The 17,357-nt window shown below is 35.5% G+C and overlaps 2 protein-coding genes and 2 non-coding genes across 4 annotated transcripts; 2 read left to right on the top strand and 2 right to left on the bottom strand.

The window, feature by feature from the left end:
• Positions 1–3,385: 3,385 nt before the first annotated feature.
• On the bottom strand, positions 3,386–4,084 carry LOC129245185 (general odorant-binding protein 56a-like). Its single transcript, XM_054883213.1, has one exon. It carries the CDS (start codon positions 4,004–4,006, stop codon positions 3,509–3,511), a length of 498 nt encoding a protein of 165 aa, XP_054739188.1. The 5' UTR covers positions 4,007–4,084; the 3' UTR covers positions 3,386–3,508.
• A 3,921-nt stretch (positions 4,085–8,005) lies between these two features.
• On the top strand, positions 8,006–8,079 carry Trnan-guu (transfer RNA asparagine (anticodon GUU)). Its single transcript has one exon. It is a non-coding gene; the product is annotated as a tRNA-Asn (tRNA).
• Positions 8,080–10,379: 2,300 nt separating this feature from the next.
• Positions 10,380–11,135, bottom strand: LOC129245124 (general odorant-binding protein 56a-like). Its single transcript, XM_054883125.1, has one exon. The coding sequence runs from the start codon at positions 11,048–11,050 to the stop codon at positions 10,553–10,555; it is 498 nt and encodes a 165-aa protein (XP_054739100.1). The 5' UTR covers positions 11,051–11,135; the 3' UTR covers positions 10,380–10,552.
• Positions 11,136–13,466: 2,331 nt separating this feature from the next.
• On the top strand, positions 13,467–13,540 carry Trnan-guu (transfer RNA asparagine (anticodon GUU)). Its single transcript has one exon. It is a non-coding gene; the product is annotated as a tRNA-Asn (tRNA).
• The last annotated feature ends 3,817 nt before the right edge of the window (positions 13,541–17,357 follow it).

Below are 17,357 nucleotides of genomic sequence, written 5' to 3'. Positions count from 1 at the left end.
ATACAAAATTTCATCTAAAAATGTTCTAAAAAGCAGGGAGGCCATAGAGAGATTAGCCGCAGACAGACGGTTGCATATCTATTGGGTACCCGGACATAAGGGCATTGCAGGAAACGAAATTGTAGATGAGATTGCCAAAAGCGCTGTTTACAGACAATTCGAAGAAGAAACCGACATAGTGAAAGCTTTAAATACGGTACACAAACACATCACTGCGGACATCAAAATACGGATAGATAGGAGGTGGAATAACCTAGCCACTTGCAGAACCGCAGGTATGCTGACAGGCCACAATTTGCCAGCGGCGCACGCATACAAGATAGGAATCACAAACAACGATAGCTGCAGATTTCGCAATGAACTAGAAGAGAGGAAAACGCTAGAACACCTTCTATGTTCCTGCCCAGCATTAGCTAGAACCAGATTAAAATGCTTAGGAGCTTTACAATATGAGAAGTTAGAAAACCTCTCGGGGATAGAGCCCCAAAGTTAACTTAGATTCGCAAAAGGCGCAAACGTATTACAAGATGTCTACTACAAAGAAACGTAAGGGTATAGCTCCATCTAGTAACACAAAGGATCAATAGGTCTATGTGATGGCTTTCAGCCAGCCAGGTCAGCCTAACCTAACCTAAAAAAATTAAGCACCGAAGGCCCTAGTAGCCAGTGTGCTTAATTAGTTAGGGTTGTATTATATACGAGTATATCCCCTTAAATTAATAATAAAAGAATTTAAAAAAAATTGTGTCAAAATTTCAAACTTTGAAACGTATTTTCAGAAAATTTGAAAAAAGTTGCGAAAATGCATTGATTTTTGAAATTTCTTCTTGGCTGGTGGCCTTGGGTATTTGCTCCATATGTTTAAAAAAAACTCGGCCCTTCATTATATGAACAAAATGCACATAACCACCACCAAAAAAAAAAACATTTGAAAAAAATTCAGCCACTTAAGGCTAGCGCAATATTAGCAATATTATAACAAAATTAAATCGGCTATAAAACGGCGTATCCAGTACGAACTATATTTTTATAAAAAAATGAAACTATATTTTTATAAAAAAATAAAACTATATTTTTATAAAAAAAATAAAAATATAAAAAACGACAAATAACCCAAACTTTCCCATTTGTTGCGCTTCAATGACTAAGAACACTGGTATATGTGCCGTTTGCTTCAATTATTTTGATCTGACTTTGAAGACAATTTCATTATTGATAAGTCATAATGCCAAGCACCCATTGGAAAGAACATTACTTTCTCATTTTCACTAGTCTCTCTTAAGATCAGCTTGTACGATCTAGAATCCTAAAAAGGATTAAAAGATGAATGCTTGATGCCAGGTCTGGAAGTCTGAGTTGTACAGCGGATAAGATAGTACCTCCAGTCCAAGATCTGAAGCTTCTGATGCATGGTTGAAGATCTTTGCTATGCATCATTGGCTTCGTGCAATTCAACAGCCTTCTAATTCACCGATTCTCGACGCTTCTATAAGGTCAGCCCATAAGTTCGTGGTATTTCATCTTTATCTAACCATTGGCGTTTGCGAACAGGATTATTGTAAAGGGCCCATTTTTCATCACCAGTAACGATAAGGTTCAAAAAACGTTTATTTTCAAGCCGTTGCAGCAGCTGAGAACACACATTCGCTCTCTGCTGAAGGTTGGCGACTGAAAGTCTTTGCGGAACCCATTTTCCCAGCTTTGGAACCTTTCCCAACTGAACCAGCTGCCTGTAAACTGTTCCATGCGATGAATTTAACCTCTGAGCTATCATATCGATTGTCAAATTTGGCTCATCTTCCACGAGTTCGAGCAAGGCGTCGGAGTTAAAGACCTCAGGACGACCAGTGCGCGGGGCATCCCACGTCGCAGTTACCACTTCGGAATTCTGAAAACGACTTTTGCGCAGTCCTTACACTCACGGTATCCTCTCCGTGAACAGTGTTTATTTCTGCAGCAGCAGTTATTGCGTTTTTACCACTTTTATAAAAAAAATACAAAATATACCTCTTATACGCGTTCTAACATTCCATTTTATTTTTTAACGACACGTGCTTCTATCCGCAAATAAAATCACTTGTTGAATGCACAAGAGTCATCTTTTAGGTATGGAAAAACCAGCAAAATAAACTTTTAATTATTTCCCTAACAAATGTTGAATTTCTAGTTTCAAGTGTAGGATTTTCGCCGACACTGAAGTCGTCCAGCATTCCGGCGGAAACTCATTTCATTTTACTTATTCTCATGGCGATCGCTGCCTACTAAATCATCTTAACAGCAAGTCAGTTACCGGAACACCCCCGCATTATATTCTACCAAGAACTTTCAGTTCCTCAGCAATCTTCAAACTTTTGTGGGTAATTTTTTAAATTGTTTTCAGCGACAAATTCAGACTTTGAGCTCAACTTAATGCAAATAAAATGTTTGAGGCATTTTAAGGTGTTAAAACCACCAAAACGACGACAAAATAAATGAGTAAAAAGGCGGCAGGTTTGCTTGACCTTCATCAGCAGTATCCTTTGATTTGTTTCCCTTCTGTTGATCAAACTCAACTTCAAATGAAAGCTTAATTTACGCAAAGTTGACAAAAACCGAACTGAAGAAGTGTTTGATGGTCAATGAATGTGAACCACACCTAAATATCAACGACACCGTTGGACTTCTTTTTTTGGGGTTGTTTGAAAGAAAAGGTGTACGTCGATAAGCCAACAGCAATTAAAGAGCTAAAGGATGAGATAATTCGGCACATTGACGGCATAGAACCTCAATTATGCCTCAGCGTCATCGAAAATTTGGACCATCGGATGGAGGCGTGCCGCCGAGGCCAACATTTTATTCTATGCGTAATTGAACTATACCAATATTATCATAATAAAGAGAAATGACAATAATTTCTTCAAAAAATTGTATTTTATTCAAAATCAACACCGGCCCTTGAAACTTAACCACCCTTTATATCATAATGCCACTTTTTTACGCTTTTCACATGAAATGCCAGCTAATTTCTGTATCATTGCATACACCAAAGTACTCCGTTATTTGCCGGCCCTACCCGATTAACTCAAAAGAGATGGAAGCGGACTCTCTCTACTACTTGGTAGTGTTCGATACTCATACTTTTATGTTATTCAGATCATTAACTCAACTAGTGGATTGTTTGGATTGACTAAAGTAGTCTGACCTCTTCGTAAATATACCTACTTTCATAAGTACTGGCTTGACTTTTATAGCAAAACAACACCTATCAGTTTGCAATTCTAATACTTCAAGCCCACTGACATGTTGATTAGCAGCAGTAGCTTTTTCCTACTCTCCATACTCCCCCCCTTACTATAGCACTTTAAAATGCAGAGGTTGCTCTTCAAACTATTTTCATTTTATTTCATATTTTTACGTAAATGCATTTGCATATGCCATTTAGGTACAGTTATATATATAATTAGCCTTATTACTCCATTGTTTCCTCAGCTGCGCCATTTCTCCATCTCTCCCTCACTTCTAGTCCACTTTAATCATCAGGTTGGAAGATATCTTCACGTACCTTATCGAATTCCGGTGAGGCACAAGCATGGAACTTGTACACCTTATCGCAGTCATTTGCGCCTCCGACATTCAAACACGAATTGACAATATTCAATAAACGCTCCTCGCCCACAATTTCACTCAACGATTCCTTCATGGCTTGCGTATTGATGCTGTTGTTTTTGTAGAAGATTAATTTCGTATAGAGACAATTCACGTAACACTTTTCCCGATCGTTTGGGTTTGCCACTTTTATTTTGACCAGATTGGTGGCGAGCTCATCCGTAAAACCATATTCTCCTACACAAGCCTCCTTGGCATGTTTCAAATTGAGACGATAGGCAATCCAAGCGGTCAACACATCGAATTTGGCCTCCAATTCGGGATTGAGTTTCTTCGGTTTGCGGCCAAACGCATCTGTGTTGGAAGTGCACAGGCAAAGTAGAACTGTCGCCAGGATGCAGCAGCTGATGGTTGATTTCATGATGGCTGTATTGGTGGGTAGCTGGATTACTGTGTGATGTGTAGTCGATGACTGGAATAGTTGAACTGAATACTTTTCTTACTGCACTGAGCGACTTTATATACCGACTAGAAGCGCGGCTTATCAATTTTCTTAGGTAGCGAAAAGCAATGCAATGCCAGGTCTCGAGTTATTACGGGATACTAAATTCAAAGAACTTTATTTCTTGAAATCTAAACTATTGTCATTCTAGTGTTAACGAGATCTTCACTTATGAACTTACTATATACACCTATGGTTGTATGTATGTTGATTGTCAGCTGTGTTATAAATAGTTCAGATTATTATGAATCACTTCTTCCATTCATTTATTAAATCCCACGCTTATCAGCTTGAAATTCATAGTATTTTCTGTTGGTGCTAAGTTAGTAATAAAGTGGGAAAACTCACTTACTATTTATGTACGTCAAGCTGACAATATATATATATACATATATATACATATATATACATATATATACATTCAATACTTATAATTTAAAAAAAAGGAAATTAGCTCAAAAATGGGAAGAAATATCTTAGCTTGCGTTTCAGTTTTCAGTAAACTTCTTAGCAAGCTAAGTTTTGGATTTGTTTATTAAGCGTTCGATGAAGTTTTATTCTGAGATCTGTTAAGTCCTTTAACTATATCGAAATCCCAGGATGTTTTGATCCCAAATTGAAACGTAGGTCTGAACAAGCGAATAAATAAGGAAAATGTTCCCATTGAATGATCTGATTAATCTCACTTCTATAAAGGACATTTAAATATATGAGTAGTTGATTTTAAATAGATAGTTGCCTTAAGGATGAAATAACTTTCTTGAATGAGAATTCCGTGCTCATCCGTTGTCGTACTTATGGTGATGAAATTCAGTTAGCGGCTAATATTCAACTATGCTATTAACGCGGCCGTCGTCATAAAGAAGGAGAGCCATTAGTCACAGTTAAAGAAGAAGAGTTAATATATCTCAAACTCACTTCCATGAAAGCAGGGTAGCTAATCAGTACATGCTGAAATAATTCCATCTAATCCTCCCGACAGTCACTGCAAAAGAGAGTCGAATTAATGCCTTCTCGCCGAATGGGTGCCGACACCTACCGACTAGAGCGCCCACTACAATCTTGAATTGAGGACTTCCTAACCTTAAGAGTTCCCAAGAGCGCTTTCCGTCTCCGCAGACTTTCAAGTCTGGCGAACTTTCAACTGATTGCAAATGTAAATCGCTACATGTCAGACAGCTCATCTACCAAGCCGTCTGCTACAATGGTTCCATAAGAGCTTAAAATTGTTCGAATACGATTGAAAACAAGAAATAAAAGAAAGTCAGGCATTCGCCTACTGGTTTCAAGGGCACCATTTGTGAGGTGCGGTGTTGTTGTTGTTGTAGCAGCATAAACATTGCCCATACTTACATACGGGGAATGCTGCTGGAGTGACCGTCCTTGTCCGAATACAAATCCGGGTGGTTTCGGTAACGTAGAACCGACTGTCGTGGAAACGCTGTCCAAGGGCTGTGGTTACCAATCGCTTGATGTTTGGAGAAGATGTTCACTTTTTAGAACTACTTCAACTTCAAATACACTGATAGAGCAGCAACTTAAACTTAAGTTTTATTGAAAATTCTTCACAGAAAACTCCTCCATCAACTATAACCACCATTTTCGAGCCACCCATAACCGTGTTTATTAGTGCTGCCTCCAAACACTGTACCCCGCCCTTTCGTAACTGAAGGTGATGCTTTAATGAGGTGAATGAAGAAGATCCCACTTAGACATAGCGTGGGTGTGCATTGTTAAATCACCACAATGATCTCACGCATTTAGCGAATTCGGTTAGCTTGGCTATATCAGATACTTTCAGCCCCTTGTTGTGGTTTCTAGGTATATCTAACGAAATGGCTCTTAATTTTTCTGCGCACAAACCAACCATCGCTTAGAGTCTAAAAACTCTAACCGAGAAAGCTATAAAAGGCACTTAGAAACGGATCAAGGTTGCTTATTATCCTTATGGAGTATTGACTTAATTAAAGTTCATGAGCGATCAATTAATTTCATTACAGAAAAAGCGAGCTAAATCTCAAACAACATCGTCAAAAAATTGCACTCTGATTGGTGGCCGTCCGTAGTTCTGCTTTCGTTTCTTCTCTTCTTAATTGGCACGAATTTAACAAAGCGCGCCAGTCGTTTCTTTCTCGTGCTAACCGGCGCCAATTGGACACACCAAGTGAAGCCAAGTCCTTCTCCACCTGATCTTTCCAACGCAGAGGAGACCTTCCTCTTCCTCTGCTACCACCAGCTGGTACCGCATCGAATACTTTCAAAGCCGGAGCGTTTGTATCCATTCGGACGAAATGACCCAGCCAACGAAGCCGCTGGATCTTTATTCGCTGCGCTATGTCTATGTCGTCGTAAAGCTCATACAGCTCATCGTTCCATCGTCTACGATATTCGCCGTTGCCAACGTGCAAAGGTCCAAAAATCTTACGCAGAATCTTTCTCTTAAACACTCCAAGCGTCGCTTCATCGGATGTTGTCATCGTCCAAGCTTCTGCGCCATACGTTAGAACGGGCATGATGAGAGTCTTGTAGAGTGTTAGTTTTGTTCGTCGAGAGAGGACTTTACTGCTCAATTGCCTACTTAGTCCAAAGTAGCACTTGTTGGCAAGAGAGATTCTACGTTGGTTTTCAAGGCTGACATTGTTATCGGTGTTAATGCTGGTTCCTAAGTATACGAGGTCTTTTACAACCTCGAAATTATAACTGTCAATAGTAACGTGGGTGTCGATACACGAGTGCGCCGACTGTTTGTTTGAAAACAGGAGGTACCTCGTTTTGTCCTCGTGTACCACCAGACCAATTCACTTTACCTCCTTATCCAGTTTGGAGAAGGCAGAACTAACAGCGCAGTTGTTACGGCTGATGATGTCAATATCATCTGCTTTCGTTTACCTGCTCCTTCAAGAATTGCCTCCAAAACTTTTTTGATTGCTTTTTCGCTGCTCATTCTGAGGACGTGTTCATACCACCGTAGTCTGTGCGATTTTATAAACCGCGTTTCATTTCGTCCCGCGATTAAAACACTGAGCTCGTGGTTATACTGTATACTAGATGTACCCTCTTCTAATCGTATAGGGCCGAATATTTTATGAGATTTTTTCTTTCAAATCCCGTCAGTAAACTTGGGGCATTAACTTTAATGACCTATGCTTTACAGCCGTAGGTGAGAACCGGTGTTACTATAGTTTTGCGCATCTGGAGATTTTGTTCCTATTTTTAACTTACTCAGAAATAAATTGGAGTAGATTGTTGGTATTAAAGCGATGTCCATCTCTCAACATATTTCTTTCCAAAGCAGGAAAGTAACTTAGGATTATTACTTACATATGTTACTCATATCCAGATGCTGAAACCAACAAGAAAACAAACCAAGCTCAAAAACTGTGTAAGCCTGATTTCACATTAAAAATATGATACTAGTAAATGTCTCACTGAGGTCTACCGTTGGCTTTAGAACCTCCCCGTGCTTGAAGATGTAACACACAAAAGATGCATAGCAGATCACGAAAGTGGTAATGGTATACGTTTAGTTGGCAAACCCCACGTTTTAAAGGGGACCTTTCATATTAATTGGTTAAGACTTAAAAAGTCTTACGTTCACACTGAGGTTGAATATCTAGAAGTATTACTCCTAAATGTTCCACTTTGGAAGAATTCTGATTACATTTACACTTACTTACACTTTCAGCGCGTGAGATATGAATTCATCCAATTTTCTCCTTTTAGTGAAGAGCACAACTGCCTTTAGTTAGATTAGCAGGAAGTCCGTTGTCCTCATTTGAAAAGTCCATCATATTAATATGAGATGCATAGTAATCAAAATTACTTTTAAGGATTCAAATTGGAATGATTCTTAATTGATTACGCATTAAAAATTTGTGTCACCTCATCATTAAGCCTATTCTGAGCGATGATCCCAACGCCTCCGTGGCGCAATTGGTTAGCGCGTTCGGCTGTTAACCGAAAGGTTGGTGGTTCAAGCCCACCCGGGGGCGGTTAAAAATCGTGACACAGTTATTTTTATTACAATATTAGTATTTTATTTATTCTTGTGGTAAATTTTAATAAGTAAGTAGCGGTAACTCTTAATCCTGCAAATCGGTATTTCAATAGTTGCTTTCATATGCATTTCTTTTCCCAGGGCTATTGTTGAGTATTTTTTCGCAAATTTTTTAAGCCTATGTTCAAATGGGTTCTCAACTTCAACTTTTTTTGTTTGAAAATTGTGTTAAAAAAATGTTGTGTATAAAAAATTGTTAGCTGAAAACAGAACTAAGCGCGCCATTAATCTCTACCGTACTTCCATTAATACAGCAGCTGGTATCATCGCCGGGCAGTGCGTAATAGGGGCACATGGAAAAGGTAAGGGCTTCCCGCTAATGATTTCTGTCACAACTGCAAGAGCGCGAAGGAAGTAGAGAGTATTGAACTCTTTCTCTACCACTGGCCTGCTCCTCCCATAAAATGGCCTGGCTGTCTAAACACTGACCTCTTTGGATGTTTGTCATACTAAGAATCCGCAAACATCCACAATGTCTCATAGTTTATTAGAAAGATGAAATCGTTTCACTCAGACTGAGAATTTGAGGGAGAGATTTGAGCCCAAATAGGCCTCCAGGTCTTAAAGGATCTTTAAAATCTTAATTAATTACTGGAGCCTTATATACCCTCGCATGGGCAGCAACCATCGTAACCTGACCTAACCTTATGTGGTATTTTTTAGTTCCAACCTGGGTCGTTGCATATTATGAGCCATTGATTTACACATTTCCCGACATGAGGTGAGACAATTGTCAAAAATCTATTTAAATATTTCACTTTATTAAAGCCATTTTTATTTTATAGATCAATAGTTTTAGCTTCAAAATAAAACAAAAAGTAAGTTTGAAGCGCCAATAGTTTCAGCTTCAGAGCATCATCACTCATCTTCATCAAAAAATTGTCAGAATTTTAATACCATCTGCTTTCCCCAATACAAAGAAAAGTCTTCGAATACGTAACTTTTTTCTTTATTTTGCTTTTTGAATGGATCGAGCACGTACCAAAATGTTCAGATACATCGAAAATACATATATCGTTCAGCAAGATCTTCAATTAATTCAGTTATATATTAAAAAAAAAAAAAATAAAAAAAAAACATTTTAACACTGTTTGGTTATGGAGACATTATGAGTTTGAGAGAGCTGAGATTGTTAAAAAATAAATAAATAATTGGCGCATACACTTCTGTCAGGTGTTTGACTGAGCTGCTCGTCCTATTTGCGGCGTGCGTCTTGATGTCGAAAGAAACCTATAAGGAGAGACTTACAGTTTTAAGCCTACTCCGAACCGACAATTGTTTTTTTATGAGGAGCTTTTTTTCATTGCAGAAATACACTCGGAAGTTTACCATTGCCTGCCGAGAGACAACCGCTATTACAAAAACCTTTTCTAAAAATTTTCTGTTTCATGTGTGGAGATTCGAACCTACGCAATCCCGAATGGAAGTCACGCACCAACCCATTTGGTTACGGCGACGGCCAAACAGTTATTTTCTATCGCCTTTGGATTTGAAACTCGATTTTTATTCTTGTCTTCTAGGATAATCCGGTTATATAAAATGTTGGCATTAGTACCGCACTTCGATTTGAAGCATCGGTTATTAATTTCAGTCGCGAAATGGGGCCCATGTCTCCCATAGCCTTCCATAATCTACACGAAAGTTGAAGAGGGAATGACTCTCCAGTTCTTCATTTTCATACTTGATCATAATGAACAGAATACAGAACACGGCAACATCCATCAACTGCTATCCCGCTCTTAGTGAGTTTGACAGAATCAGCTGATTTGCAGACATATAATTAGGTATTTGCTTTCCTTTTATTGTTGTATTGTTTTTCGTTTTTATTGTTACTCACGTCTGAATTTATTGTACTACACCATTCTCTTTCTTGTTTCTCAATTACTCTGATACTGGCAGAAATACTCTCACGGAAGTCAAGACCTTGTAATCTATCATTCTTCGTATTTGGATATTTAACCAACACTTCGTCAGCTCTCTCAGTGTGAGACTCTCAGCGTGAGAGTCCTGAAGCTGACCCTATTTTTAATCATAAGAAGCTATAAGAAAAAATCGCATTCATGCTTTGATCCGCGTCTCTTTATGGAACTACCTACCTTCGTAAATGTTTTTGTTTGTTTTTGAGTTGTGTAGTTCAACATTGTAAAGTAGCTAAGTAATATCTGTCATATACTAAGAAATATAAGCCGCCCAACTCTCTGATTTAGGTTCATAAAAATAACCAAAAATGCAGTATTTCGTATAAAGAACAAACAGGTTTATATCGAGAAAGTCAACTTTAATTCCAAACAAATAAAATACTTTTAGTAAGAACAATTTACAATTATCAACTAACTCACGAAATATCTTACACAAAAATTATTTAAACTAAGTATTTTTTCCTTAGCTTAGTTAGCACAAACTGCTCTTTACTCATCGGGCTGGAAGATGTCTCCGCGCACCTTATCGAATTCCGGTGAGGCACAAGCATGGAACTTGTACACCTTATCGCAGTCATTTGCGCCTCCGACATTCAAACACGAATTGACAATATTCAGTAAACGCTCCTCGCCCACAATTTCACTCAACGATTCCTTCATGGCTTGCGTATTGATGCTGTTGTTTTTGTAGAAAACTAATTTCGTATAGAGACAATTCACGTAACACTTTTCCCGATCGTTTGGATTTGCCACTTTTATTTTGACCAGATTGGTGGCGAGCTCGTCCGTAAAACCATATTCTCCTACACAAGCCTCCTTGGCATGTTTCAAATTGAGACGATAGGCAATCCAAGCGGTCAACACATCGAATTTGGCCTCCAATTCGGGATTGAGTTTCTTCGGTTTGCGGCCAAACGCATCTGTGCTAGTAGCGCACAGGCAGAGTAGAACTGTCGCCAGGATGCAGCAGCTGATGGTTGATTTCATGATGGCTGTATTGGTGGATTGCTGGATTACTGTGTGATGTGTAATCGAAGACTGGAAAAGCTGCACTGAATACTTTTCTTACTGCACTGAGCGACTTTATATGCTTAAGCTGTAATGGAATTGACAAGCTATGAGTTCTAAGCACGACTTATCAGTGAACTTTTATGCGGAACCTGCACTTTTTGTAATACAGCAAAACCATCTGTTGGGTGCTCGACAATCGCTGTATTCTAGGAAGCTAATAGTGAGATGCTCAATAATATTAGTTTCCTATTAATTGCTTTATCGCTGATAATCTCAAACATAGACTGTACATTTAACCATTCGCTTGCCTGTCAGCTTGCAATTCCTATGTTGGCAATTCGTGTGAAATACTAAGTTGAATTTTTATCAGCTTACACTGCTTCATATATTTCGTGTGAAATTGCATCTATTATAATGCTAATGCTATTTTAGAATTATTTATATTCGTAGTTTCCTTCGAATACGCCTTATCAGTTTCAAATTTCTGAAAAGCTTTACAATTTTACGGAAGTTCTGGTATCTCTGGTGTAATGCAAAATGCTAACAAACTTATTCCTTATCATGCATTTTTAAGCAGATTTATCTTGAGTTGCTATAAATTTCTATTTGAACTTTTAAGAAAAATTTCGAGCCCATTCAATTTTGGCATAACCAAGTGCAAGTTTAAAATGCCGCAAAAATTGCATTGCTTTTTTTAAATTTTTGTTTTTTTTTTCAAACTTTCTCCACAGTTTCCTGATAAGAATTTGTGTCAAAAAATGTGAAATTATGATACAAATTTGTTGCATTTTATTTTAATAATTTTTTATTTTTCATTTTTTATAATACTTGAAAGCATGACATTTTGTAAAATAATAAACTAATTTATAAACTAATATTAAAGTGTGTGATTGTGATAAAAAATTGTTGCTTTACTCTTAATTTTTTTTTCGTGGTTTTTGTAGAATAATAAATTATATTTTAATAACAAAATAAATTAATTTATAAATCATTATTAAAATTGAAAAAGAAACAAATAAATCGTCAAATTGCTAGTTATTTAAAGTACTGTATAATATTTAAAATAAATGTTAAATACAATTTTCAGGAAAAATATAGCTTTGGACAAGCCATCATAAGCCATTTTTGTTGCACTAACTCTCACAAGAGACGCCTTATGTTGGCCATCGTAACTTTGTAATGATCCATATGAACTCAATTAAATAAAGAAAATTCTTTAGTAAAATAGTAATTCATGTGAATTCAATAGAAGGCTAGTTTTTTTATATTAGCAAAATGGCGATTTTTAGAAACTTTAACATAAAAAATTTAATATTTGGTTAAAAAAATACGAAAAATTCAACAAAAAAACTCATTGAAGCAAGTACTGGTTTTATGCTTTCAATGAGCTGCATAAATTTCTCTCAATGTCATTGAGTGAAGTAGAATTACGGGCCCCGAAAACATACTTCGATTTGCCACGGAATCCGGGGCCCCTAATAGTCATATCATTCAAATGACTTAAAATTCTTAGAAAATATTTGCGAAACAACAAATCTCATCAAAATGAAGGAAAACATTTTTTTTGTTTTTTTTTTTTGTAAATTCCGATCACCGTGTAAATACCGAAACTGGCAGTGGCGCTGCTGTAGGAGAAACGTTTCAAACGTCAGCGAGAGCCAGTTGTCTTGACGAGAAGCCGTTTCTTTCGAATGCAGTAGCTCTCGCTGGTGGAAACAAATGGTCATGGTTATGGTTTTGACAGAGCCATCGTTGACATAAATGGCTTATTGCATAGAATAAAAACAAGTGACGAACGATGATTTCTCCATGCATTGGAAGCGAGAATTTTCACTGAGCACCAAAAAAGTTGCTGCAAGCAAATTAAAGTTGCTGAGATAGCTGAGATTTTAAATTCTTCACCATCCTTGTAATTGTGCATCTAGTTTGAATTTCTCATTTTCAAACTATAAGTCGGCAAACTAACTTAACGTTCTCGCTGAGTTCAATGAAAGCATACGAGAAAAAGCGACCCTAAATTCACGGAAAGTATAAGACAAAAGCGACCCAAGTCATGGACGGCGTTCTCGCGTCAGCCGGTTCTAAGTTACTGAAAGCATCTGGATTTATATCCTGCCGTAATATTTGGTTGTGAATAAATTACATACGAGTATAATTTTTTTACGTTTTATAAGGCAATGCCAGACACTCTGATGGTATGAATGTCTTCAAATCCCAATAGCCATGCCGGTGATTATGACGTATGTGTGATTTTAAGTATTCACATTTTTACTGAATAAAATAGCGAAATCTGCATAAATTTATTCGTTAAAGAGTTTTATTATTTGCCCTCATTCAGCTTCCATTAACTGCTTTTTTTTATTTATTTACGTAGCCTTAGTGGTTTCCCAACGCCTCCGTGGCGCAATTGGCTAGCGCGTTCGGCTGTTAACCGAAAGGTTGGTGGTTCGAGCCCACCCGGGGGCGTCACTTATTTTTGCTGGTGTTTTTATGAGTGCATAATATTGAGCGTTGCTATTAAGTTATAATAAAATCTGTTTGTATTTGAGAAATTATTCCAATAAATCAAGTCATGCATACAGATACATTAGTGTGCCTCACCAAAACCGGTTAAGCGGTTTTTACCAGAATTATAAAATTTATTACATTAAGATATCTGGCAAATTATTTCGAAAGAGTTTTAAGATTTTCGTTAGCTGCATTGATATGAAAATAACTTCAAAAATCGAATTTTTTATAAAAACAAATAGTTTTTAAAATGTTTTTTGCCGAAAACTCACCTTAGATGATAGAATAGTTTAAGCTTGAAGGTTATGCTTTAAAGTGTTGGAAAATTTCATCAACAGAATCAAACTAATAAGATTTTTGAACCTCTCTTTATCTTAAATTTTCCGAAATATTTTGGCTGGAGTCCTAAAATATAATACGATAAAAAAATAAACATTTTTTCCTTTTAGGGAGAATGATGTATTATTATACACATATTTATTTAAATGGCATTTGCAAATAACCCCAAAAGTTAATGGAATTAAACTTTAAAACTTGCAGGAATTATTGAGCATAGTTTCAGCTATTAAGGCACCTTTCTGGTCTAGAAAAAATCATTTTTTTTCATATTATGATAGTTTATACTTTCAAAAATATACTTGCAAATTTTTATATTGAAATTCGTTGTAGTTTGGACATTACAGTCCTTTAAAACGACATCGGTTTAGAGTACGATGCCCAGGTATACCTGTAAACGTGCTTACCATATTTTTCTCGAAACTTTTTTTCCGAGTTGGCGTTGGTAATGTCTCAAAAAGTACTGAACCGATTGATTTGAACTTTTAATATGTTATTGAGTAGACTTGTGGCTCTTGCGAGTAGCAGAATTATAATTTTATGATCAATTTTTATAATTTTTTTAAGAGCGAGAACGTCAAAAAATCCTTCTTTTTTTTTTGGTTTTCCAATAAACAGATTGTTTTTTGTAAATCTGCCTCCCACCATAGCTACATATTTCCTGATGAATAATCGACCGATTTTTTTTTTCAGACGTACCTGGGCAGCCCAATCAGTGGCATGTGTTACGACAGGGGAGGCAATCTTTTTTATTATTGTCATTGAAAAAACTGTTTTTTTTTGTAAATAAAGAATTAATCTAATGAATAAGAACGATTTTCAATTGATACCGATCGTTTTTCTTCAATTTTCGACACCTTCAATAAAGCTGACGGAGCTGTTTGCCAAAAAGCAATATGTTTTCCAAAAATTTTCAAGAAATAAATAAAACAAAAAAGTTAAACAAAACCTTGAAAACAAAATGGAAAAAACATTTTTTTTAATTATTTAAGCGGTGCTGTTTGACAAAAATGTCCAACTAGCAATTTGTTTTCCAAAAATAATATATAAAAAAAAATTATTTAAGAAAAAAATTCATAACTAACTTTTTTTTAATTTTTGAAAAAATATTAATAAAAAGCAATTGAAAAAAAATTTAACAAATAAGTACAAAAATAATAATAACAAAAATAATTTAAGAAAAAATTCATAAATAAAAATAATTTTTTTATTGTTTTAAGGAGTGCTGTTTGTCAAAAATGTCAAAAGAAAAAAATGTTGAGGAAATAAGTACAAAAACAAATAATAAAAAAAATAATTTTAGAAAAAAATTCGTAATTAATTTTTTTTTAATTTTTGAAGAAATAATAAAAAAAACCAAACCAAAAAATTTGAAAAAAAATAAAAAAATTTAAGAAGAAATTGAAAAAATTGTTTTTTTTAACTTTGGCAGGGGCGCTGTTTGTCAAAAATGTCAAAAAGCAATTTGTTTCAAAAAAATTTTGAAGAAATAAGTAAAGAAATGAAAAAAAAATTGTTGAAGAAAAAATTAAAAAAAAAACTTTTTCTTAAATTTGAAAAAATAGGTAAGTAAAAAAAATTTTAAACGAAAAATTAAAAAAAAAAATTAGAAAAAAAATGGTAAAAAAAATTAAAAAGAAATTGAAAAAAAAATTTTTTTTTTAACTTATGAAGGGGCGCTGTTTATAAAAAATGTCCAAAAAGCAAATGGTTTTCTAAAATTTTGAAGAAATAAGAAAAATCAAATTAAAAAAAAAACAAATTAAAAAAAAAAAAATTAAAAAAATAAATAAATAAGAAAAAAGTAAAAAAAAAATTAAAAAAACAAGTAAGAAATAAGTAAAAAAGAATTTTGAAAAAAAAATTGAAAAAAAAAACAAACTTAAAAAAATGTTTATGTTAAAAAGATTTATATTAAAATACCAAAACCAAAATACCAACTACACCAAAATTTTCAACGTTAAATAAATCTCAAAATTAATAATATTTTAAAAAAATTTTTTCTAAATTACTTCTTAAGCTTATAAACAAATTTTCAAAAAAATCGACGGAAAGGTGAAAATATTTGCTTCACTGCTCGAGTTTTTATCCCTTAGATCACTGGACATGGAATCGCTTTTAGCTTTATTTGTACCACAGGGATTTTCAATAGGTTAATTCGAATTTCGAAGAAAATCATCTTTAGTAATGAGGCTCATTCCTGTTTAAGTGGCTTCGACTATTTCCACAGGCAGGCAAACTACGCTAAAGCCAAAAGAAAACTACTGAATTCCGTTTATTGATTAGATCGTAGATGGTATCCAAAAGAAGTGTCTCTGTTGCGCCACCTACTACAGAGCCGTGCGGCTATTTGTCCGAAACTAAGTAGAAGTGCATATATGTATTTCACACGAAATCATATGAAAACTGCAATTTTGCTAAGATCATTAAAACTTTTTATTTTATTTAAACTCATCCCAGGTTTCAGCGGTCGTAATGCAAACCCTATAGGAGAAAAGTGTGAAAATGTATATATTTTACAAGTAACTTGCGGTTAAAGCTAAAAATAGCTGCATAATAATTGTTAATTAATTTCCAATAAATTCTAATAAATCAAAATTAATGTTTAAAATGATAGAGTTCGCAGTAAACAAGCAATTCGACTAATACTTTTGCATAATAATGTATGCATGTATGTACATATAAATATATCAGGAACTGATAAGAGGCATGGGAAAATATATGCACCACCTTGAAATGACAACGCGAGTCGATAGAACTTATCAGCGCGACTCACACAACGCTACATACCTACGCCTAAGGTGCAGCAACAATGCAATCAGATATTTATTTTTATTACATTATTTTGTTCAACATTTTTTACTTCTCTTACGAATTTTCAATATTAAATTTTTTACTTATTACTTTACTAGATTTCTCTGAGCATTTCCAGGAATATCTAGGAAACATTTGATGCGTTTTGCACTACTACAATTTTACTATTTAAACTTGACTTAGTAAAGTCCAAGTCATAGTCGAATTACAGCGATTATAGCGAGCTGCGAAAGTATTAAAGGAAGAATTTTTAACCACAGAAATGAAATTGTTTCTCATTTTCTTTGCTACGACTGCTGCGTGTCTGTGCAGCAGCAATGCTTCTACGTGGCTAAAAACTAACGGCATTGTTGAAGAACCCATCGATTGGGAGCTTGCAGAGTTTTTCAATTCTACAGATAAATCTGAAGCACCCAAGCTCCGGAATACCCGAAATATAGCCGAAGAGCGGTTAGCCGCAGCTGCGGAGTATTTCAAAGCACCAGATGCCAGAAGACGACCTGCTAAATCCGAAATTGAAACTGCTGCTGAATATTTTAAAGCACCCAAAGTACCGAGTGATTCCACGAAAGATGACGCGGATAGGTTAGCCGCAGCTGCTGAGTACTTTAAAGCGCCTTATGCA

The sequence above is a fragment of the Anastrepha obliqua genome, chromosome 4 (assembly GCF_027943255.1).
Source record: "Anastrepha obliqua isolate idAnaObli1 chromosome 4, idAnaObli1_1.0, whole genome shotgun sequence".
Taxonomy (NCBI): Eukaryota; Metazoa; Arthropoda; class Insecta; order Diptera; family Tephritidae; genus Anastrepha; species Anastrepha obliqua.
The sequence above is the reverse complement of the archived record's forward strand: the minus strand, read 5'-3'. Positions and strand labels throughout refer to the sequence as shown.

Coding starts and splice junctions, on each gene's coding strand:
- LOC129245124 (XM_054883125.1), bottom strand. CDS start 11,050: ATGAAATCAACCATCAGCTGCTGCATCCTGGCGACAGTTCTACTCTGC.
- LOC129245185 (XM_054883213.1), bottom strand. CDS start 4,006: ATGAAATCAACCATCAGCTGCTGCATCCTGGCGACAGTTCTACTTTGC.